Source organism: Solea senegalensis, linkage group LG18, assembly GCF_019176455.1.
Source record: "Solea senegalensis isolate Sse05_10M linkage group LG18, IFAPA_SoseM_1, whole genome shotgun sequence".
In the NCBI taxonomy this organism is placed as follows: domain Eukaryota; kingdom Metazoa; phylum Chordata; class Actinopteri; order Pleuronectiformes; family Soleidae; genus Solea; species Solea senegalensis.
The window spans coordinates 18,568,844-18,592,616 of NC_058041.1; the positions used below are offsets into that span (position 1 = coordinate 18,568,844).

Below are 23,773 nucleotides of genomic sequence, written 5' to 3' on the forward strand. Positions count from 1 at the left end.
CTATACGCAGCAACCTTCCGTCTATAGCTGATCAACAACCTTCCGCGTCTATAGCGGCATTTCCGTCTATATGATCAACCTTCCGTCTATAACTCGTCTATATGATCAACAACCTTCACCTTCTATGATCAACAACCTTCATAACGCGTCTATGATCAACAACCTTCCGCGTCTATAACGTCTACGATCAACAACCTTCCGTCTATAGCGGCGTCAACCTTCACGCTATAACTCGTCTATATGATCAACAACCTTCCGTCTATAGCGTCTATATGATCAGCAACCTTCCGTCTATCAACAACGCTCTCGTCTATATGATCAACAACCTTCCGCTTCGTCTATATGATCGTCTGATCAACCTTCCGTCTATAGCGGCGTCTATGATCAACAACCTTCCGTCTATAGCGTCTACATGATCAACAACCTTCCGCTATAAGTCTATATGATCAACAACCTTCACGTCTATAACGCGTCTACATGATCAACAACCTTCACGTCTATAACGCGTCTACATGATCAACAACCTTCACGTCTATAACGCGTCTACACTGATCAAACAACGAGAATCTCTGGGAAAATTCATAACTTTCTGGTCCATTTCCTTTTCTGTGAAAAAACCGTGAATGAGTTGTTGTGATGAAAGTTTTCTTACTCCCAGTGAGCGTGGTAACCGTGGTAATCGCCATTGGCCGCAGCGTCGCTCGTCTTCAGCAGCAGAATCTCATGAAGCTCCAGCGTAAACGTCTCCACGTCTGTGACGGCGAGAAAAACCTTCAGCTCCCGCCGATCGTCCTCCGACATCTTCTGCTGGAACTTTGAGGGCAGTTTCTGAAATGGATCCTGAAACGAGAACAAAAAAAATATATTGAAGAACTAAAACTATAATAACGTTCATGGTAAAAATGTTCATGTGAATAAATTTGTTCACGGTGAAGATGCAACATCGTAGAAAAAAAACAATCAACAACGCAATTTTTCCAATTTCTTGGTTGTACTGTTGTAGGTTAGGAAGGAAAAGGAAAGGAAAAGGAAAATCGTCGTTCGCAGGAAAGACGATATAATCACGATTTCTTCGCACATAGCAACAAATTAAACAATTAGTGGGTTGTGGTGAATTATTTGTTATTGGGATAATTGTGTAAAGAGAACTCCAGAACCTCACAATTTCTAAGTGTTCGCAATTTTACAATACAAATATTTTGTAACGGTACAATTGAACACATTTGTTTAAAAAAGGAAGTAAAAAACAAAAGTACCAGCAAAAGTATAATTTTGTATTTTTGTTTTTTACTAAATTAGACTTTTGAATCTAGGGGCAATAAAAAATTCCATTATATAATTCTAAAGAAATGTTTTATTGCTAATAAAGCTAACATTTTAGCCTCTTTATAACATACTAAGCTCTTATTGAAAAACTTTATTATTGGCACTGATAAACAGCCCCAAATTCTATTTTTGCTTTGGGGCCCCTGACGTCAATATTCATAAAATGAAAGTTTGACAAAGTTGTTTACCTGAAATAATCTGATCTGTGAGATTATCACTGTACGTGTGTGTGTGTGTGATACTCACCTGTTTTCTGTTCAGCATTAGTTCAGATTTCCAGCTCGTCAGGAGCTGCCAGGTGAAAATACAGTGTTCCAGTTTGATCTCTGCAAAACCCTAGAAAAAGACAGAGTCCACATTATTGCGTGACGGTCCATCAGTATCATCTTTTTCTGTGGCCCATTTTAGCCCATTTTTCACAACGGGCTTGGGACCTGGCTGGCTCAGCGGCTCCCCAACACAGACCTGGTGGGGACTGGACTGGCCGGCAAACATTCAGGCACAAGCTGAGTTCTCTTTCCACTTAGCTATGGGCTGCCACTAAATTTGTAATAATTAGCCTATTTAAAAAAACAATAATCAGCCTATGCCGATAATTAAAAACTGATTAGAAGGTTGGCTGGAGAAGGTTGAAGGCCCTCTGGTCCAGGTTGTTCCTACCTTGGCTACGGTGCTGGAAATCTGTGAGCGCATCTGCAGCGAGTCGGTGAGAAAGGACAACAGCTGACTCCGAGGGTCGCCACCCGTCTTGCCGAGGAAGCGAAGGCCGATCTCCAGCATGAACACGGCGTCGCAGACGTCCGTATACGAGCGCAGAACTGTTCTCATGGCGCCGCACAGCGAACCCTTCAGTGGCACCTAGAGCACAGAGAGGGAATTTCGAGAGTCGTCGCACATTCTTCAGGTTTGTTCGCGTAACGTGCTGAAGCGTTCAATGAGTGGTTCTACCTGCTGGATCTTCTCTCGGACTTCAGACAGAACCACGGAGAAATCCTGCAGGTGTCTGTTGAGGTACCTCGAGTTGTCCTGGTTTTTTGCATCAGAGTGGACAAAGCTGGTGAGCAGACTGTTGTCACCCGACATCTACAAACACTTCCATCATTATTTTATTATGTTACCGTCTTGATGAGTGGTTTCCCGGCCAGGAAGCAGCGGACCAGCTGAGTCTGAATTCCCTGCAGATCGTAGCTGTTGTCCATCTCCTGGCCTTTCTTCAAGGTGTAGTGACAGTGAGCTAAAACCAAAGGGAGCAGCTCCCTCTCTGGGTTGCAGAGGGTCAGCTGTGTCTCTGACACACTCTCCAGTGAAACACTGAATTCCCTGAGGAAACACAAGAGGGAACGGTTAGGACTTGTCACAAGCTTCAGGTCCCTGGAGGTCCAAATCACCCAAGATCTTACTTGGAGCCTGAACGTCTCACGTCACATAAAAAAACTGACCTGTCCTCTTGGTGGCTCACTCTCCGGGTCTCTCTCACCAGACTGTTGTGAGTCTCCGACAGGAAGTCCACTAGCGTCCGGAGACACGACCCCGGTCCATGTCGGGACAGTGTCAGAAATTCTCCGGAGCTCTCTGTCGTGATCTCCATCTCACACAACTTTACATCCACACCCAAATCTGCTGCTGTAACAGTTTGAATACATGAAACAGGACGGAGTGACGTAGCATCCCATAATAATGACTTAGCATCCCATAATTATGACTTAGTATCCCATAATAATGACTTAGCATCGCATCCCATAATAATGACTTAGCATCCCAAAATTATGACTTAGTATCCCATAATAATGACTTAGCATCGCATCCCATAATTATGACTTAGAATCCCATATTTATGACTTAGCATCCCATAATAATGACTTAGCTATCCCATTATGACTTAGCATCCCAATTTAGCATCCCATAATAATGACTTAGCATCCCATAATTATGACTTAGTATCCCATAATAATGACTTAGCATGCATCCCATAATAATGACTTAGCATCCCAAAATTATGACTTAGTATCCCATAATAATGACTTAGCATCGCATCCCATAATTATGACTTAGAATCCCATATTTATGACTTAGCATCCCATAATAATGACTTAGCTCATCCCATAATTATGACTTAGCATCCCATAATTATGATTTAGCATCCCATAATAATGACTTAGCATCCCATAATGACTTAGTATCCCATAATAATGACTTAGCATCATCCCATAATAATGACTTAGCATCCCATAATTATGACTTAGTATCCCATAATAATGACTTAGCATTGCATCCCATAATTATGACTTAGCATCCCATAATAATGACTTAGCTTGCATCCCATAATTATGACTTAGCATCCCATAATTATGATTTAGCATCCCATAATAATGACTTAACATCCCATAATAATGATTTAGCATCATGCATCCCATAATAATGACTTAGCATCCCATAATAAGGACTTAGCATCGCATCGCATCCCATAATAATGACTTAGCATCCCATAATGACTTAGCATCCCATAATAATGACTTGGTATCCCATAATAATGACTTAGTATCCCATAATAATGACTTAGTTTCCCATAATAAGGACTATGCATCCCATAATAATGACTTAGCATCCCATAATAAGGACTTAGCATCCCATAATAATGACTTAGTATCCCATAATAAGGACTTAGCATCCCATAATAATTACTTAGCATCCCATAATTAGGACTTAGAATCTCAAAATTATGACTTAGTATCTCTTAGTATAAAAACACAGACTTTAGAATAGAACTATTACCAAACACTTACTATAACATTATTCTTTATTTAAAACCTGCTGTGAACTGGTAGTTGGACTTGTCACATGCACAGATGAACGCAGCAGCGACGCACAGTACTCACAGTTGTTCGAAACCTCGGCTCTGAGGCTGTTCCACACTGTGAGGAACCTCTGCACTCTGTCCAGCAGCAGCTTCTTCTGATGACCTGAAGAGCAGAGACTCATCTCATCAAATATAAAGTGTATTTGTGTTGAGTCACAGTGTAAACACACAACACTACAATAAAGAGTGAGGATCACGTGTGGACGTACCTGCTGGTATCTGCTGTAACATGTGAGCGATGCTCTGAGAGTGAGACGGCGTCACAGGAAACGCCCTCAGCAGGTCCGACTGCAGAGCGGCCAGTTCAGGGAGATGACGTAACTGTCGCACACAGTTAATCTGTGACACAAACACACAATCCTGTTTATTTTAGAGAATTTACCGCTGATTTTCTCTATGGGCTTAGGTGTGGTGTGTTAACAAAACTGAACAAAAGACTCAGCTACTAAAATCTACCTCAGTTTAAGTCTACAACATCTTTAAGAACATAATTCACGTCTTTATCTCACTGTTACACAGACTTTTCCAACCGGAAACTGAAGTTCGTAAACCACTCACTCTCCCACACCAAACCCCATAGAGAAAACCAGTGATTTTAACATCACACACACACAGGAGTTGTTGATCCACTGCTGCCTCCATCACTAACTTTACATGTGTGATTCTGTCAATTCGGCATTTAAAACCCTTTGTTCAGATTGACCTCAGTGACACAAAGTGACCACACGAGGCAGCAGTAGAGCAGCAGCTCCTGTGTCCCCGCCAGCTAAAATCACTGATTTTCTCTCTGGGCTTTGGTGTGGGAGAGTGAGCGGTGTACAGACTTCACTGAAGATCAGCACCTTCTTGAGGAACAAGACAAGCAGCGGTAACGAGCTGCGTCCCTGTGCTTCTCCCACCAACTGAGAGAACCTCTCCACCGTCATGATCTCAGGAGGAGTCCAGAAGGAGGAGCAACTAGTCGGGCAGTTGGACGGCAGAGACAACATGTTCCCGGGGTCCTTGTACAGGAGGGTCATCAGCGGGCTGTGAGCCAGTCCCACATCTGCGCCGATTCTGTCCCGAGCTTCACACACAAGCTTCTGCAAGTCCTGGTGGAAGAAGTCGAGTTTTCACGACAGTCACACGACAATAATTATTCATAACAACAAAACACAGAGGGAGGTTTTCTTACTTGAAGCACGGGGTCGATGGCAGAGTCGCAGACGAGCTTCTCCCACTGCTGCCGTCCCTGTCTGGAAGACAGATCCGGTCTCGCTCTGCGGGTTCCTGTGTCAACATTCAGACATTTATTTTTATTTCACATGACGAAGAAGAGAAAGGCTCTTCTAATATACAAGCATTAATAATGTGGATTTCATTTACCATCTTTTAAATTTTCCACCGGAATAAAAAAGTGAAAGTCAGTAACGTGAATATAAATGTGCATGATTTGTGATCGTGATGAAGCATAAGTGTGTGTGTGTGTGTGTGTGTGTGTGTGTGTGCTGAAGATTAAGTAACACTTAACGTCTCCACCCTCAGTTTAAGTCGACGATGTCTTTAAGAACACGTTCACGTCTTTATCTCACTGTGGGACAGAGTTTTCCACCAGGAAACTGAAGTTTGTAAACCACTCACTCTCCCACACCAAAGCCCACAGAGAAAATCAGTCATTTTAGCTCACAGGGACACAGGAGCTGATGGTCTACTGCTGCCTCGTGTGGTCACTTTGTGTCACTGCGTTAAGTCTAAATGAAATATTTCAAATGCTGAATTCACAAAATAAGACATTAGAACTTAGTGATGGAGGCAGCAGTGTGTGTGTGTGATGTTAAAATCACTGGTTTTCTCTCTGGGGTTTGGTGTGGGAGAGTGAGTGGTTCACAAACTTCAGTTTCCTGGTGGAAAAGTCTGTCTAACAGTGAGATAAAGACGTGGACATGTTCTTAAAGATATCGTAGACTTTATCTGACGTAGATTTTATGATGTGAGACTCGTTTTTCAGCTTAGTCTCATCTAACCGCACTCAAAATATCCCGAACTTTAATTATTTTTTGGACACATCCTGTCCTTGTTTTAGTTCTTTCAATGAAAGATTTTCCTTAAATTTACTTTGCTGGACGTGACCATGGATGTCACGTGTATTCATGAGGGAAGTTATTAAGAAAAGAAGAGGAGGAGGAGGAGGAGCATCAGTGATGGAGGCTCAGTTTGACCTTCAGTGAACTCTGTGCAGACACTCAGAACCATATGGACTGTAATGGCCGTGTTGTCCAAGTTCTGGTTCAGAGTCTGTCCCAGCACGTTCATGTCCTTCTCCAGGTGTTCCCACAGGAAGCTGAAAACATCGGTCGGTTTGTCGGAGTGGATCATGTCTTTAACTCCCTGCAACACACACACACACACACACACACACACACACGTGTCAGCGGCGATGTGTCAGGTCATGTGATCAGATCGACGGCGAAGTCTTACCCTCTGATCGGTGACGGCGCCCTGAAGCATGGCGAGGTGTGTGAGCAGCCGCAGGACACAGGACTGAGCCGAGGTCATCTGTCGCTCCGGAGCGTCTGACCTACGACCTGCGCCTCCTAACACGTGTCCAGCACGAGTCTGATCCCTGACGCAGGTTAAAGAGATAGTTCAGGTTTTTGACCGTGTAACCGTGTGGGCTACGAACACAGAGACTCGCGCCCCGACAAAACACTGACACTTCACAAAAGAGTCAATAAAATCCACGTCAGTTTAAGTCTACGATATCTTTAAGGACACGTTCACGTCTTTATCTCACTGTGAGACAAACTTTTCCAACAAGAAACTGAAGTTAGTAAAACACTCATTTTAACATCACACACACACACACACACTGCTGCCTCCATCACTGAGTTCTAATTTCTTATTTGTGTGACCACACGAGGCAGCAGAGGACCAGCAGCTCCTGTGTGTGTGATGTTAAAATGACTGATTTTCTTTATGGGGTTTGGTGTGAGAGAACTTCAGTCTGTCTCACAGTGAGATAAAGACATGAACATGTGACGTAGATTGAATGAGCTTCGGTCAACGCTGCGCTCGTGTCCTTCTTCACATTTGAACAGTGCTGCTGAGGAAACAGGGTTTTACCTCATATGTGTTTGTTCAGTAAATCCATCGACGGACGCGTGTTTTTCTCCACCGACAGGAAGTCCACAGTCCACACATCTGGACACAACCACCGGTCGACCACACTGTCAGAAAACACACCACAGCAGATGTAAGTCATGTGTATCTACACATGATTTCATTCTCAGTGTTTCCCGACAAAAAGCAAAGACGGCTTCATACCTCTCCCACAAAGCAAACGTGTCCATTAGCACAGGCTGGAAATGACAGGAGAGACATGAGATACAGAATATGACAAACATGGAATTAAAACAAGGTAACACGTCACCATGACTCACTGTATGTGCGGAGTCTCTTCTCTCTGCTCAGCCACCGCAGGGCCTCAGTGTTGTGGTCGTCAGGCATCGTCGGCAGAAATGAATTCTGGGAGGAAGATGTATTTTTGATTTGGTTTAACAAACTAAAAGCATGTCAACACACAGCAGAGCTGCAGGCGGCACTGAATTCTCACCGTGACGTTCTGAGGCTGCGAGGCGATCTGATGGAGAGGAGCCAGTAACAGATTCCCACTGAGCAGAACCGAGTCCAGGTGCACCAGCAGCTCCAGGACAGTCAGTCTCTGCGGCGGCAGATTCTCGCTCACGTGGAGACACGAGCCCGCGCCACCGATCTGATTCACCAGCAGCGACGAGCAGAACCTCCTGAACTCTGCGGAGCCAAGGTCTGTGAGGAGCTGCTCCAGCCTCATCGTCTCCTAATAAAACATTACACCTTTAAAACATGTTTTTTTCAAACACAATGACACAAATTTCAACATTAAAAAAATAAAAAAAGTGTAATATTTTACTTATACTACATGATAATAAGATAAACCTGTTAAAAAAACAACGCTTTTTAAAAATAACTGCACTCTCTGCACCTTAAGTGCAAAAATGTCCCATGCACATAAACAGCAACTAAACATCGGTTATTTTCAGAATAGTATTCCATTGACCATTCATGATACAACACTTTCACCCTCTGGATTACCAGGGAAATGACATCCACGCTAAACAGAGGAAAATGGGTCAAATTCAGACAGGCAGACAGACGACTTTATTAATCCCTTTGGGAGGTTCCCTCTGGGAAATTAAAAGCTCCAACATCCACACATAGCACTGTTAAAATTAGAGTCACACTTTACAGGATATACATATATATGTATGTATGCAGTACATATACATATACACATACATATATACATATATGTATGTGTTTATATATATATATATTAGTGCTGGGCCGTTAACGGCGTTAACGTGCTGCGTTAACGCGAGACTCTTATCGCGCGATAAGAAAATTATCGCCGTTAATCTATTCTCAAAGTTGGGTCTGGGACCTGGGTCCACATAGTGAGCAAGCTATGAATTTCACTTTGATATGTTAGCGCGGATGTATACCTGGCCCAGAAGGCTCTGACCTGGCTGAGCGCGGATGTAGGTAACGTTACGTTATGTAATTTATTGTCATTTTTTGTTTTATAACGGTCTATGTAATTTACCACGGTGAAAATGGTTTCAGGTTGGATATCCAACCGTCGCGTCCGACAACTGTCTGAATGAATATCCACCCTGAAACTAACTTCACGCGGTATAGCTTTAGCTAACGTTATCAACGTTTTGCTGATTAGTTGCTGATAGTTGCCTACTACTACTAGCAATCTTACTCTGATACTTAGCACTTAGCAGAAGAAGAATTCAAATGAGCCATTTTAATCTAGATTAATCTAGATTAACTCCAAGATTGCAGTGAGATTAATCTAGATTAAAAAAATTAATCTATGCCCAGCTCTAATATATATATATATATATATATATATATATATATATATATATATATATATACACACATACATATATACATACATACACATATGTATATATATACACATATACGTACATATATACATACGTATATGTATGTATATATATACACACACATATATACATACATATATACACATATATGTATATATATACACATATACGTACATATGTGTATAAATATATACACATACATACATACACACACGTAAGAAACGTAAGAACGTAAAAAAATAACAACATTAGGACCTCAGAATGAAAACATCAAACCATGGATGGTTTTAAGCTCTAATTATTATAATTCGTTTGATAGGTTACAATTTATGTCAAAATGTACAAATATTAGAAAAAACACAAAACTCCATTCAATACAAATAATAAAAAATATAAAGAAGAACAAGAACTGTGGTGATCAGCGATGTTTTACGTTGTTTTTCGCGACATCACAGGCACTCACCTGTGTGGAGGGGCGTGTCCTGACATCAGGTGACTTGTAGAGGCAGGTGATGTTTCGGAACAGAGCCAGAGCCACGAGGCCGATCTGAGAAGACTTGAGCGTCTACACGCGAGAGAATAAAACGATCAATGATGGCAATCATAAAAAAATACATCAATACATAATGTTTCACAATAATGTGGGTTTTATTTTTAACATCCCTAGTGAAGCAGCAACCTTTCTGTGACCTCTGACCTGCAGTTCTGTCCTGAAGGTGTCCGACCTGTCCTCCAGCAGAACCTGGGTCACGGCGTCTCTGACTGTGCGGTACTTGAGGCCACAGCAGAGGAACTGGTCCACAGTCAGAGTCCTCGTCTGTGACGAGGAAAACAAAAAACAACAAGATCTTCATTTTACAGGAAGCAGCTGCTTTTAACACAGGATTTATCAACTATCAGTGACTGCATTTATAAAAACAATTACTCTGTGTAAGCTGTAATCTGCAGTCTCACCATTAGATGGACAAAAATCCACCTGTTTATTTGAAATTAAAAAGATTTTGTTATGTGGAGCAAAGAAACCAGAAAATATTCACATTTAAGAAGCTGAAAAAATGACAACAATGTGTCACGTGTCGTCTATTTTCCTCTAAATGTGAAGATCATTTACAAATGTTTCATTATAGAAGAGCTGAGATCATTAACTCGTCAGGAAAATGACGTTAGAAATCAAGAGAAAAGTGAAGAGATCACTCTCGGCACCTTAAGTCCAAAAATGTCCCTTCACATAAACAGCAATTAAACATTATTTTCAGAATAGTATTCCATAGACCATTCATGACACCACACTGCCACCCCCTGGATTACCAGGGAAATGACATCTATGCTAAACAGAGGAAAATGGGTCAAATTCCGATGAAGAACGGCAGAGTCGCCCCCTGGTGGCTGGCTTATTTCTGGTTATTCACCTGAAGGCGGATGAGCTCCGCGGGGAAAAGCCACTTCCACGCCGGGCTGTTCATCAGAGACAGAATGCAGTCCAGACCCGAGAGTCTGTGCAGAGCTCGCAGCAGGTAAACCCTGTGCCAGTCGTTAGCACAATACTCACACACCGCCTTCACCTGCAGCAGGAACTCAGACTCCGCCTCCTCACTTCTACCTGCCAATCACACGCAAACAAACCTGCAGTTACAGCCTTCTGTTTGTTTAACTCCCAGTTTAAAGTGACAGTTGTGTGTAAAAACTGATTTAAGACACAGTTTGTGAAATCAACGTCAGTTTAAGTCTGCGATGTCTACGTCACATGATCAAGTCTTAATCTCACTGTTACTCAGACTTTTCCAACAGGAAAGTGAAGTTTGTAAACCACTCACTCTCCTCATAGGAGTTGTTGATCCACTGCTGCCTCCATCACTAAGTTCTGATGTACAGTTTTATGAGTTTGAACTGTGTTCAGACACAAGTGACCACAACTGACCACACAAGGCAGCAGAGGACCAGCAGCAAGCTAAAATCACTGATTTTCTCTATGGACTTTGGTGTGGGAGAGTGAGTGGTTTACTTCCTGTGGGAAAAGTCTGTGTGATGACAGTGAGATAACAGTGTTTCCTTGTGTCTCCGCTGGCAGCCACGTGTCCTCCGAGGACAGTGCTGACTGTGTCATCAGTCTCAGCTTTTTTACTCGCCTCCGGTGGAGACTTTGTCCAGGATGCGAGCCGCTGTGTTCATGCAGATTCTCAGTCTGGCTACACTGAGCAGGAACTCAGCCGGTTCCTCCCGTCGGTCTGGAGCCCGTTTCCTGGCGATCCGGCTCAAGAACTGCGTATCTCCTCGCCTCCGTTGTTCCCCGCTGTCATTCACGTCTCTCGCTCTCGAACACAGCAGGGAATCCTGCGAGGGATGAACGTCGACGCATTAGGAAGTGAGGGTCAAACAGATTTAGAGTGAGCTAACGTGAGCGTGGACGGCGGAGGAAACACCTGGAGACAGTTGACAAACAGCAGGTAGAGCTCAGTGAGGTCTTCACGGTCCAGAAGGTTCTCCTCCAGGTTCTTCATGTAGGTCTCAATGTGAGTTTTTGCCTGGTCAAAACTGACATATGTACCACAGTTAATCTAACACATTCTCTCTTTACCTACAGCAGGAAGTGCAGTGTTATGATGATGATGATGATGATGATGGTGCATCTCTTAATCCTACGCGTTTAATCTTCCTGATATTCGCCTTCCGCCCAAAAGTTGTGCAGTTTTGAGAAAAAAAACCCACACATATATCAAAATGTGCGGTTTGATCGGGAATGGTGTGCTACGACTTTTCTAAGCGTTTCGAGTAACCATGGTGACAAAAATTAAGAAAAACTGTGAATAATTTCCACATAAACATGAACGGGAAACCAGCCCACTTTGGAGCGTCACAGTGTCGTCATAATTTAACACAAAGACGTGGTTGGATCTTTAAACAGGTCACGAGACTTCAGACTTCTCTCACCTAAGTCAAAAATGTTGATAACTTTTAAGTTTTTTTAAACAATCGCAGTTTATGTTTTGTATATTTCTTGGACGTATTCAGATTTTATAATGAGTGTGTGTGTGTGACTTGTGAGTCTCTCTCTGTCCCTCCTTAACTTTATAAAATAAGGAAAATATGTTAAAAAAAAAACGTGGTGCAATATGGTTATGTTGCGCCCCCAAACTCTGGAAACCATTGTGGACAAAGCTGATGTTTCAGTCTACAGGGACCATAACCTCGGCCATTTTGAATTTGGCATCATGTTTGTTTATTAAAATAAATTTTAGATGTGTTCGAAAATGTAAAGTGAAAAAAACCTGATTTAAAATTGCCTTAAGATGAAGGAAATGAAGCAGAGGAGAAGAATGGAATTCTGCTGTGAGGCTGCAGTGCCACAGACAGACAGAGGGGGGGCGACAGAGAGCAGCACTGTCGCTGAACATCCACACAGACAAAACACGTGTAAACGTTGCTTCTCTAGTTTGTTTACGTTAATGTTTTGTACAAACACTGATCGACCTGCGACGTTTTCATGGTCCCCACATGGGCGGGTAGACCAGAACTGTGTGAGCGTGTTGCAGTGGCCACGCCCCCCCTGTGTTAATCCTCGTACCTGTACTGCAGCAGGAGTTTGGGGAGCACAGATCTGACCACTGGACTGTTGTCCACACACTCCAGGAAGGGGGTGAGGTCTCTGGTCCTGTACACGCCTCCTGCAATATGCAAATATATGTAAATAAATAATCCTCCTCCTCCCACATGAGGTCAGCCTATGACACTCTGTCACTGACCGTGAGCGGAGACGAGTAAAGAGAAGAGGAGCGTGACCACGCCCTCTTCAGGCTGCCGGCCCTCGGACAGACAGAAGCGCGACACCACCTCCAGGAAGAAGGAGTTACAGCAGGTCCTGATGGCAGCGTGCTGCTGCAGGGACGACCTGACACACACACACACACACACACACACTCAGTCTCTTCAGACTTTTCCTACAGGAAACTGAAGTTTGTAAACCACTCACTCTCCCACACCAAACCTCATAGAGAAAATCAGTGATTTTATCACACACACACACACACACACACAGTGCTGCCTCCATCACTGAATTCAAATGTCTTATTTTAATTAATTCTGCATTTGAAATATTTCTTAACCCTTAAGACTTAACTCAGTGACACAAAGTGACCACACGAGGCAGCAGAGGACCAGCAGCTCCTGTGTCCCTGTGAGCTAAAATTACTGATTTTCTCTGTGAGGTTTGGTGTGGGAGAGTGAGTGGTTTACAAACTTCAGTTTCCTGTTGGAAAAGTCTGTCTCACAGTGAGATAAAGACTCAAATCTGTTGTTTTCTCTGTGATGCGTCGGACACTTGTGATGTTTCTGACCGACTCACTTGACGGCGTCAGAAACAGTGGGGGTGAAATCCTGCGGCAGATCTGCTCTACACTGCGGACAGGAGCGTCTGTGAGGCTGGAGGCAGAGCTGCAGACACGGCAGACAGAAGACATGCTGACACGGCAGGACGGACGGCTCTCTGAGCTCCAGCAAGCAAACTGGACAGGAAATTCCGAACCTGGACCAGAAGCAAAGACACCATCAGAGACTTCGCCGCGCGTCAAAGCGACGTTTAAAGTGTTAAAGTGCGTCCGCTCTGACTTCAGGTCCCGGCTGATGCACTCGCTGTGGAGAGAGTTGAGGACGCGGATCAGCTGCTGCAGCGTGTCCACGCTGCACATGTTGGACGACTCCTGCATCAGCTGTGAGACACAAATGTGACGCGTTACATTTGATTAAATCATTTTAAAATCAATAATAACAAGAACAATAATGTCCCAGTTATTCTGGAAATTCTGCTCAAACACACGGACGAGGATGAGATTTGAGCGGGCGTACGTTCAGGTGAAGGTTGCAGTGTCTCAGAGTCACTTCCTGTAAACGCAGGTCGTTCTCATGTCGTCCGTTAAAAACCACGTGTTGGACAAAAGACGCGACGACCAGCATCCCGTCCCACAGCGTCCTGGCGGAGACGAACACCGCGAGAAAAGAAAGACAAATACACACAATTTTCAGGAAGAAATGTTGTAACTGTCCTGTTTGTGTTAAAATATAAGACATTCTAAAGTATACATTCTCAAATTCAGCTTCATCAAAAAAAGGAAGACACCTTTAAAAAGTTAATATTTGACACTTTTCTTGTAAATGTAGCCACTTTCAGATTCAAGTAAAGTTGTTAAAAATCCGCTTTTTCAGCCGAGCAAAATTTTTGCCAATTCTTTTTTCTTAAAACAAGAAAATTTAAACCAATTAGTTTTTTTTCAGTGAACATTTTGTCCAGTTTTTCCTCGTTTTAAAGAACTTTACTTCAGTCTGAAAGCGACTAAATTAACAAGAAAAGTTTCAAATTTTTTAGCCAAGCAAAAGTTGCAGGATTCTTTTTTCATAAACAAGAGGTTTATGAATTTAAATAAATAAATGTTTATTTTTGCCTTAAAATTTTGGCAAGATCTAGAAAACATGAAATGAAATTTTATAATTTTTTTTAACTCTATTTCTTAAATCTCTCATTTTAAGACAACAGAATTTGTCAAAAGTTGTAAAGAAAATTTTTGCCTCTTTTCTCAACATTTTCTAGCCAAGAAAATGTTTTTTTCCTTAAAACAAGAAAGATTTTAATTAATTTCAAAAAAAGTTGTGTATTTGCACACACTCACAACTAATTTTTAAGACAGTAAAATGAGTATCATTTCTAGGAATTTGTTCAAAAAATTTTTACTGAAAAAGAAAAATTCACTATCACAGACTCCTTAAAATAAGGAAACTTATTTATAGTGACTTGATCAAAGGTAAGAAGAATATACCTGATGGAGTCCAGGTGTTGCCGGCTGCTCGGACCGGAGACGTTTCTGTATTTCTGACCGAACGCTCCGTCGAGACACGGCTGCAGGAACTCCACACGCCGCACGAACGCCTCGCACTCCTGCAGCGACGCCACGGTCAGCAGCTTTGTCTGCTCCACGCACACACCCAGAGCTACGATGTCCTCCACCTGCAGGGGGCGCACAACACTGTGAGTGGACTCCAGAGCCTTGTGTGGTCACTTTGTGTCACTGAGTTAAGTCTAAATGAAATGTTTAAAATGCCGAATTCACTAAAATCCGACATTAGAACGTAGTGATGGAGGCAGCAACTCCTGTGTGTGTGACGTTAAAACAGTTTCCAGTTACTTTAACTTTTTTTATTGATAAAATCAACATCAAGACAAGGATATCTTAAGAACATGTTACAGGTCTTTATCTCACTGTTACTCAGAGTTTTCCAACAGGAAATGGAAGTTTGTAAACCACTCACTCTCCCACAACAAACCCCATAGAGAAAATCAGTGATTTTAACGTCTCACACACACACACACACACACACACAGGAGTTGTTGATCCACTGCTGCCTCCATCGCTAAGTTCAAATGTCTTATTTTGTCACTTCGGCATTGAAAATCTTAAACTTGAATTTACTTTAGTGACACAAAGTGACCGCATGAGGCAGCAGAGGACCAGCAGCTTCTGTGTCCACGCCAGCTAAAATCACTGATTTTCTCTATGGGGTTTGGTGTGGGAGAGTGAGTGGTTTACAAACTTCAGTTTCCTGTTGGAAATGTCTGTCTCACAGTGAGAAAAAGACGTAGATATTTTTTTTCCTCTCACCATTTCCTGCGGCTCCGTCTTTGGCCTCTTCTGCAGAACGTCAGCAGGCAGCTGAGGCAGCAGCTGGAACATGTGGCACAGAGTTTCCAACCTGCAGGCAAAGTGTTTGGCGGTGGCCGTGATCCAGGCAGGCGAGAGGTCAGGGGCGGCGCCGACGCACGTCTGAAGCTCCGCCACGCCGCCCAGCACAGCCCGGGACAACACCTGTTCAGAGGCGGCGTTAGCACGTGTACGTTTGTTTGACTACACCTCAGATCTCAGACGGGTGGTGTCCCTACCCTGAGCTCCTGCTTTGACTTGATCTTCAGAGAAAGAAGCAGGAAGTCTTGAAGGTAGAGACGAGCAAACTCTGAGCGCTCCTGGTCTGAGAGCTTCCGCAGGTGAACGGCGAGTCTGCTGCTGTTGAAAGAGCTCACAAACTGGACAATCCGTTCCGTGCCGTCCTCTGTAGTTGCTAGGCAACAGGAGAGAACGTCAACCCGCCGCCATCACCAGAAGTACTGTACATACTTATATATGTATACACTGTACAGTATATGTCTAACTCTTTCATTCATAAAACAACAAAACAACCTTGTATAAACTCAGACTCCTCCCACAGACTTTCCAGGTGCATTCTGATGAGCCAGCTGAAGGGGGCAGAGCAGGGCTGTTCTTGGTCGTCCAACATAAAGTGATGCTGCACGAGCACCTCCTGGTCCGACTCACTGTAAAACACAACACACCAATTCAGAGACACTAAAACCCTACATTTTGAATCGTCTGGATCCAGAAGAACCTGGATCCGTACAGATATTTACCTCCTTGTAGCGATCACCATCATATAAACATGACAAAATCCATCCTGATCTGTTCGGATGTCACTGAGATAAACACATCTGGACTTGTTCAATGGGACTCAACCATGTAAGATTTAAAATGGCGGCCAAATCCATAATCTGGATCAAATCCAGATGAGACTTGGTCTGATGGTGGGTTGGATGAGTTATTTTTAATTTAAAAAAAAAAATTAATTAAAGGGACAGGAATTTCTTGAAAATGTTATGTTTTTTGTGACGTCATCGCCGGCTCGATTCTTACCTAAATGAAATGGGAACATACTTGGGTGATCAACAACCCATCACAAAAATCCACATTGATCTGCCAAAAAAGGAAGGAAGTTGCTAACAGGAGGACAAACTTACAAAATAAAACCACGGCCATGAAAACAGAAAAACCTTAGTTATGAGGTAACAAACAAACAACACCTTGATTTGTGGTGAGGTTTCAGGTCTAAGACCTGCGGGTCTGCCACGATGTCCAGCCACAGTGAGACCAGACCACGGCTCAGTCTCTGGTCACAGAGCAGGTCCAGATTGGCGTAGCGGTCCATGACTTCCAACATACTGACCAGGATCGGGATCACGGTGGACTGAAGACAGCGCCACAGAGTGTGTCTGCCAGAAGAAGAAAGCAACTCAGACAACAACTCAAACCCAGCAGAACAACACATACGTTTAACGCAGGGCTGTCAGCGATACTGCATTAATCGCGATTAATAAAAGAGAGATCTCCACTGCCCCCTACTGGAAGATCAGGGTCGTCGACCTGAAGTCCTCAGAATCAGGAGGTCTCGAAAAAGTGTTTTTACCAACAAACTAAACTCTACTTTTTAATTTTTTTTCCTACAAAACAAGTTTAGTTTTAGGGGTTTCCAAACTTTACCACTAACTTCTAGAACACAGTGAACTCCTTAAATGTCATGTTGTAGGGGGAGTGGAGGCTGTCTCTACTGCCCCCTAGTGTCTGTGAGAGGTAAAACCTACTATGCAAGATCAGGGACACCGACAAGGAGTCCTCAGAATCAGGAGGTCTCGTGAGACGCTCATTGGCGCCCAAGGTGGTTTGGGTTTAACCCTCCTGGTCTCAGCTGCTCCAGACCGTTTTTCTCTTCTTACCTCAGAGTTCCCGCCTCCTGCAGAGCCGCTCGTTTCTTGGCTTCCATGTTCACCCACTCCTTCGGTGAGAACATCAGTTCTTCTCTCTGAGCCAGAACCTCAGCCAGTCTGCTCATGATCACCGTCTGGAAGTCAACTTCAAAACAGAGAAGACGTTTTCAGAGACAAATATAGACCAACGCACCCTCAAGCCGTGCTTCCACCAAGTGAAGCGGTTTGGTTTGGTACAGAACGTATTCTTGACAAAGAGTACCAATGGAACCGTTACCATGATGGAAACTCAGCCATAAGGAAGTGTTAATACTGCACTTGGGTGTTTTTGTGCTATGGGGGACAGAAACGGTCACTATATTTACCTCCTGTTTGACCTTGACCAGTTCCTAGAAGACTCAGAAGGATGTTAATCCGCTGCATGCTTCGCGATGTCACACCACTGGGGTCCCTCAGCAAACCCACTGCTTTTTGAAGACATGACCTCACCAAGGACACACCATGGAGGTGCGCGCTGTCCGTCTGCACACAGAGACATTGCTGAGCAGGCTGACGTTTGTTTAATGTTGACACAAATGAATGAATAAACGTCTTATTTACCTGAGAGTCTCTTACTGTTCTCGTCGTTTCTCCATGGTCCTGCTGTTCTACTGAAGATCAATGATACTTTTAAAAAAACAATAACACTTCAACATTTTATTGAACTGGAACTATTTTAACGCTGTCCGCCATCTGTACCTGACAGAGCAGGGTTGATCAGGTGGCTGACGAGAGTTCCACAGAAGACCGACAGGTTCAGACTCATGTCCGCTGAATCCCTCAGGTCATCAATGTGCACAGACTGCCAAACTCCTTGAACACGAAAGACAAAATAAAAGACTTGAATCTTGAAAAACACAATGCATAACAAAGTCGGCTTATAGTACTGCACCTCCTTGGAACCCAATGTACTGAGACTGGCTTGGGATCCTGGAAACCTTCACGATAAACATCACCCAACAGGTCTGACCCTCCAGTGACGTCAAGTAATTCATGGTGCAATATCTGTTCACGGGTGGAATCACAAGCAAATCTCAACAATCTCTCATGTCCTTTGTTGCACATGGACACTGAGATCTGCTGACATACTAATACACGACTTACTTTGCTGATGCGATGAGTGCGTCACTGCAGTGCGATTCCTCAAGGTCCATCTGAATGAACAGGATGTTAAGAGAGTGACCTGCACCTTGGAGAAAACCTCTGGCACAGAAAAGAGAGTGAGATGGATAATGAAAAAGAAGGTTCAGTTTTTTTAGGACAGGACTGTGTCAGTACCACAAAATAAAATGAAGCCCCCTGCTGATGTTATACAAGTAGTTGGTACCGTATTGTGTTGCAGAATGAAACTTCAGTGTCAAATTGGTGGAGTGAGATCAGGAGGATCCTCTCCATTTGTAGTCCAAGAGCATGAGCTATGACCTTGACGTCTGATCTGGTTAACAAGCTGGAGAACGTAGTGATCTATGCAAAACAACACAGCGGACAACAGGGTCAACTATTAGTAAGGAAATGATTAAAACAAATGAATGACGTGGTCTTTGGCTCACCTCGAGAAAGTTGGTAGGTCCCTGAGTCTTGTTCAGGCAGTCTTCGAGAAAATCTCTGAGAGAGTGATGATGCTGTTGCTGGAAGTACACTCTCTGGAGTTTCCCTTTCTCCTGGTTTGCTAAAGCTGAATACTTCAGCCTCAGCACAGCGTCAGGGGTAGCACAGTTCAACAAGAGACATTTAGCTACATCAAAAACTTCTTCTTCCTCATTTTCCTCACCAGTCCCAATACTGTTTTCTACCTCCATCGGTTCTTCACTTTCAGACATGACTTTGGTCTCCTCAGCACACATCTCAGTGGATTCTTCATCATTCTTAACCACTGACTCATCCTCTTTCTTAGCAACATCTACGTCTATTGGGGCATCCAAGAAACCAGGTGCCTCTTTGAGTCCATTAGATTTTGACTCGAGTTCGTCCAGAGGATCACTTTTTTCATCCTGTGTTCTCCTTTCAAGTGCTTGCAAGAGAGCGCTAGCACAGGCATCGTCATGAAAGCCAACAAAAACCTCAGACAGCATAAAATCCTCCGCTGCCTCACCTGAGAATTCCTTCACCCATTCCCTCAGTTTGTGAAGAACCCTGCGTTGCCATGGCTCCTGTCAAGCCTGTGTTTTTCAAGTCTGTTGATGAGGGGCACAGGAAATTGCTCATAGACCTTCTTCTGGTCCTCCACGACCACAAGTCTGAAGTTTGTGTTAACCCGACATTTAACTCTGTGGGAGCCAAGACCCAGATCTACATATTGCTGCTTACTGAGGTAAACATAGTACTGGTTCAATGCATCATACAGGCTTTCATAAAGGTTTTGCATGTTGAGGAGGATGACAGTGCGGCCCGTTTCCATGCATGTTTTGACTCGGTTCACATTGCGGCAGATTTGTGCATATTCCTGGTCTTTTGGGAATCCTGAGCCAAAGACTATCTCGGGCTGTGTATGGTCTCCTTTGGCAAAGACTTGTTGCTGAAGGATATGAAGAGCTGCATTGTTAGTAGTCAGCAAAAGGAGGTAACGGCTCTCGTGGTTGGTGTCATAATCAAGATTCTTTTGCACCATTTGCAAGGTGCTTGGTCTGGGAATTTCTGCAAGGCTTTGGAAAACCTCTTGGAAAAATATGACGGGGTCAAAACTATCTGGCTGTCCACTGAAGTTACACAAGATGGCCTCCACCAACTGTCCACTGTCTGGCTCTTCTTGTGTGGATTTGACTGTGGCGAAGAGCATTTTGATGAGGCTGTAGTAATCCCTTAGACCAAAAAACTGATTCTTCGAGGTCTCATTACAGATGTTCAAGAAGGCCTTTGCCAAAGGCTGGAAGAGATGTGTGATTTTCAGGAGGATTGGATTGGAAGATGAACAGATTCCCTTGGCAGTTTCCACAAGTTCATCCTCACTTGGATCCCATCTGGACACAAATATTCCTCTGTTCATCTTTGCTGGGTCAAGAGCCCAGTTAGAGATGCCAACAAAGCCAACCTTCATGTGTTGATCTGGCTTGTCATTGTCAATGCATCCGTCCTCCAAAAGTGGATGAAGTGTCTTCAGAGGCATCTGAGGAGAATCTTCTGCAAGTCCAATCTCATCAAGCACCACAACTGACACGTATTCTTCCATGTTTTTGTCCTTCTGAAAGCGGGCACAGGTCCTGAATGTTGCTATGATGCCCTCTGGGCTTGAGTGAGGACTGCACTGGAAGGAGACCATATGAACTTGCTTGAGTTTCTTGAAAAGTTCACAGTGAGAGTTCTGGCCCTGCATGGCATCAGCAACCACTGTTTTAGCAAGTGACTTGGAGCTGCCTGGTTTACCAACCAGAAAGAGTGGGATCTTCAGCTCAATGCAAACCACCATAAGAAAGACATTTTCTTTGAGTGCAAGGTTTTTGGCTATGGTCTCTCTTGTCTGTATGTTCTGCAGGAGGAAGTCCTGACAGGAAGAAATTTCTTCCTGCAATGCAGCTGAAGAACAGAGCGGCTCTGGAAAGTACCCACAAATTACAGAAAGGTATTCGTCTTTGGATGCCAGAGAAGGATAGTAGCAGATACCAACTGCAAGAATCAGGCACCTCAGTGTTTTAGAGGTCTCACTGAGACTGGAGCAGTTGTTCAACAGGACCTTGCTATGCTGGTAAAACCAGACTAGCACTTTCATAGACCTTTCCACGTCCCTGAGACTCACAAAACTGCACTCATTTTTCCGACTGCGCATGTATCTCTGGGAGGCTGCCAACACATTTGAGATTGTCTTCTTGCAGGTCACAGGCAAATAATGGTCGGCAACTGTCTTTTGGACAATCTGTTTAATGTAGGAGAGTTCAGTTAAATCACTCAGCTGACCAAAGTCCCACACCAAAGAAGCCATGCTTGGTGGCAGAGGCTGAACTCGGTACACCAGCTGTCTCAGTGGGACTTTGCCGAGACGGTCGTTTGTTTCATCTGCTTTCACCCTGTATCCTAATCCTGCTCGTTCCAGTCGTTCCACCATTTCAGGTGAGTGTTTCCTGTAAGGATTGCAAGCAGCTATTATTTTTAAGCCACTGTCAGCTTTCAGGGGCTTCCCTTGCACTGATTGATCACACAGGATTTCCTTGATGGCAAAAACAGCCTCTGTGGTGTTGGCTTCATCTAGGAACAAAATGGTGTCAAGTTTGTGCATTCTGCGGTTCTCCTCAGCAAGTGTTTCTGCCATCCTTACTTTTCTGTAGAGCATCTCTGCCGTCGTGCCACCGTGTACCTTGACAAGAACCATGTTTTCAACTGGTTTCTCTTCCCTCTGCAGAGCACAAAGAAATCGAACTAATCTGGTTTTGCCACAGCCAGTCTCGCCCATGATGACAACTGGAATTCCGCATCGAAATCTCATGTTTATGGCCAGCATCTTCATCACATTGTCAGCAGTGAGTTCATATGTTGGGTCTGGATCAAATTTGTCATCCTGCATCCCTTTGTTTGCACCAACAACACACAAAATCCTCCTGATTTTGTCTTGTCGGTGCAACTGATTAAAGTCCTCGGTCAAAGAGATCCTTTGCCTTTCCAAATCCTCAAATAGTCTTTGTGACATCACATCCTCTATCAGGACTTTATTGCTGAGAGTATCAACTGCACAGAGTTTGTTTCGCAGTGTCTTCACATTAAAGCCCAGAAAAGACATTGAGAATCGGTCTGCATTAAAGAAAATGTATGGATGAGACTCACTTTCCCAACGCTTTCGAATCGTCAAAAAAGAAAGAAGGTCATCTTCCGCACTATTTTCAAAGTGCATGGGGCTTTCATCTGATGTGTTCAGAGAAGGTGAGGCAAAATCTCTTGCCATTAGAATCATGAACTTCACAATGAAGCCCTTGAAACCTGGAAGCTGGTCAGCCAGAAAATCTGGATCACAGAAAACTGAGCTCTCACAGTCTTTCAGCTGCACATTGAGGAACCACGAGAAGTTCTTCAGCTCAGCCCAAGATGGATCTTTCATTCCACAGTAGAGCAAGAAGTAGTGGAGGCAATCATTGGGATCCCCCATTCTGGATCCTTCATCGTACTTGAAATTATCCAGATTCTGTTGGTTGTGGTAGAGCTTTAGGTATTGGTAGGGTCTTTGAATGCCCTCACTGCAAAACTCACTCTCATCCATGAGTGGATCGAATGTCTGTCTTTTAAAAACATGTTGATTTTGCAACAATTGTTTCACCTCTTTTGGAGGTTGACAGTGGATGGTGGGCAGAATGTCCAGAAGTCCAAAACTGATCTGTGGGAGAAACACAAGCATTATTCAATCACTGAATCTGAGCATGAGGTATTTTTTACTTGTTCACTTTATATTATACAACAGCCCATAACGTTATGATTTAAAAATTAAAAAGGACCACATGACTAATGTCAACAAACTTTAATGATTACCCAGTTTTCTGACACCAATCCCGACAAGAAAAAAGGATCCAAAAATAACATTTCTACCTCTTTTGGACGAGTTTGAGAAGATCTGTGTGTGTTCAGGACCTCAACAGTTATCAAGTGAGTCACGTTCCTTCTCCACAGCATCCCGAGGCTGTCACTCAAACAACCCAGAACTAACAGACGGAAGAGCAGCTCCTCCAGTCCAGAACGAACCTGACAGGAATCAAAAAAGACTAAGAATACGGACTCTCAACCACTTCCAACACCAGAAGATGCCATCTGCAGAGATACTTACACCCGCAGTGTCAATGTGCAGAAGCACAGGGTCCTGATCTCTCAAGGAAGACAGTTTCTCTGACAGAATCTGGATCAACCAGTCCACGTCAACACATGGCTCAATCAGTCGGATCCTGATGTGTTTGGCGCCGCGACATTTCTGCTGAAACTTCTCAAACAACCGATTCACATATAGGGATTTTCCTGTTGATAGAAAAAAGATGCATTCTGTCAAGAAAACGCTTTATCCTCCACATGAGGGTTAGGAAAGGTGGAGTCAATTCCAGCTAACATAGGGTGCAAGACAGGATCACATCCTGGACA

At 43.6% G+C, this 23,773-nt stretch overlaps 1 protein-coding gene across 1 annotated transcript in view; it reads right to left on the minus strand.

Annotated features, from left to right (window-relative positions):
* Window positions 1-23,773, minus strand: part of rnf213b (ring finger protein 213b) — a 38,940-nt gene that overhangs the window by 2,143 nt on the left and 13,024 nt on the right. Inside the window, 42 exon segments of the mRNA XM_044013643.1 lie at window positions 653-840; window positions 1,573-1,662; window positions 1,987-2,184; window positions 2,275-2,352; window positions 2,445-2,646; window positions 2,766-2,949; window positions 4,203-4,286; window positions 4,393-4,522; window positions 5,026-5,274; window positions 5,358-5,452; window positions 6,382-6,550; window positions 6,641-6,785; window positions 7,286-7,389; window positions 7,487-7,521; window positions 7,603-7,687; window positions 7,776-8,018; window positions 9,584-9,685; window positions 9,818-9,937; window positions 10,530-10,720; window positions 11,247-11,451; window positions 11,541-11,652; window positions 12,683-12,782; window positions 12,861-13,006; window positions 13,460-13,639; window positions 13,723-13,823; window positions 13,960-14,083; window positions 14,925-15,112; window positions 15,765-15,968; window positions 16,043-16,218; window positions 16,338-16,471; window positions 17,012-17,200; window positions 17,702-17,837; window positions 18,058-18,214; window positions 18,293-18,342; window positions 18,431-18,544; window positions 18,624-18,736; window positions 18,836-18,934; window positions 19,059-19,195; window positions 19,282-19,883; window positions 19,886-23,024; window positions 23,234-23,386; window positions 23,469-23,653. Of these exon segments, the coding sequence (XP_043869578.1) occupies window positions 653-840; window positions 1,573-1,662; window positions 1,987-2,184; window positions 2,275-2,352; window positions 2,445-2,646; window positions 2,766-2,949; window positions 4,203-4,286; window positions 4,393-4,522; window positions 5,026-5,274; window positions 5,358-5,452; window positions 6,382-6,550; window positions 6,641-6,785; window positions 7,286-7,389; window positions 7,487-7,521; window positions 7,603-7,687; window positions 7,776-8,018; window positions 9,584-9,685; window positions 9,818-9,937; window positions 10,530-10,720; window positions 11,247-11,451; window positions 11,541-11,652; window positions 12,683-12,782; window positions 12,861-13,006; window positions 13,460-13,639; window positions 13,723-13,823; window positions 13,960-14,083; window positions 14,925-15,112; window positions 15,765-15,968; window positions 16,043-16,218; window positions 16,338-16,471; window positions 17,012-17,200; window positions 17,702-17,837; window positions 18,058-18,214; window positions 18,293-18,342; window positions 18,431-18,544; window positions 18,624-18,736; window positions 18,836-18,934; window positions 19,059-19,195; window positions 19,282-19,883; window positions 19,886-23,024; window positions 23,234-23,386; window positions 23,469-23,653 (9,436 nt within the window).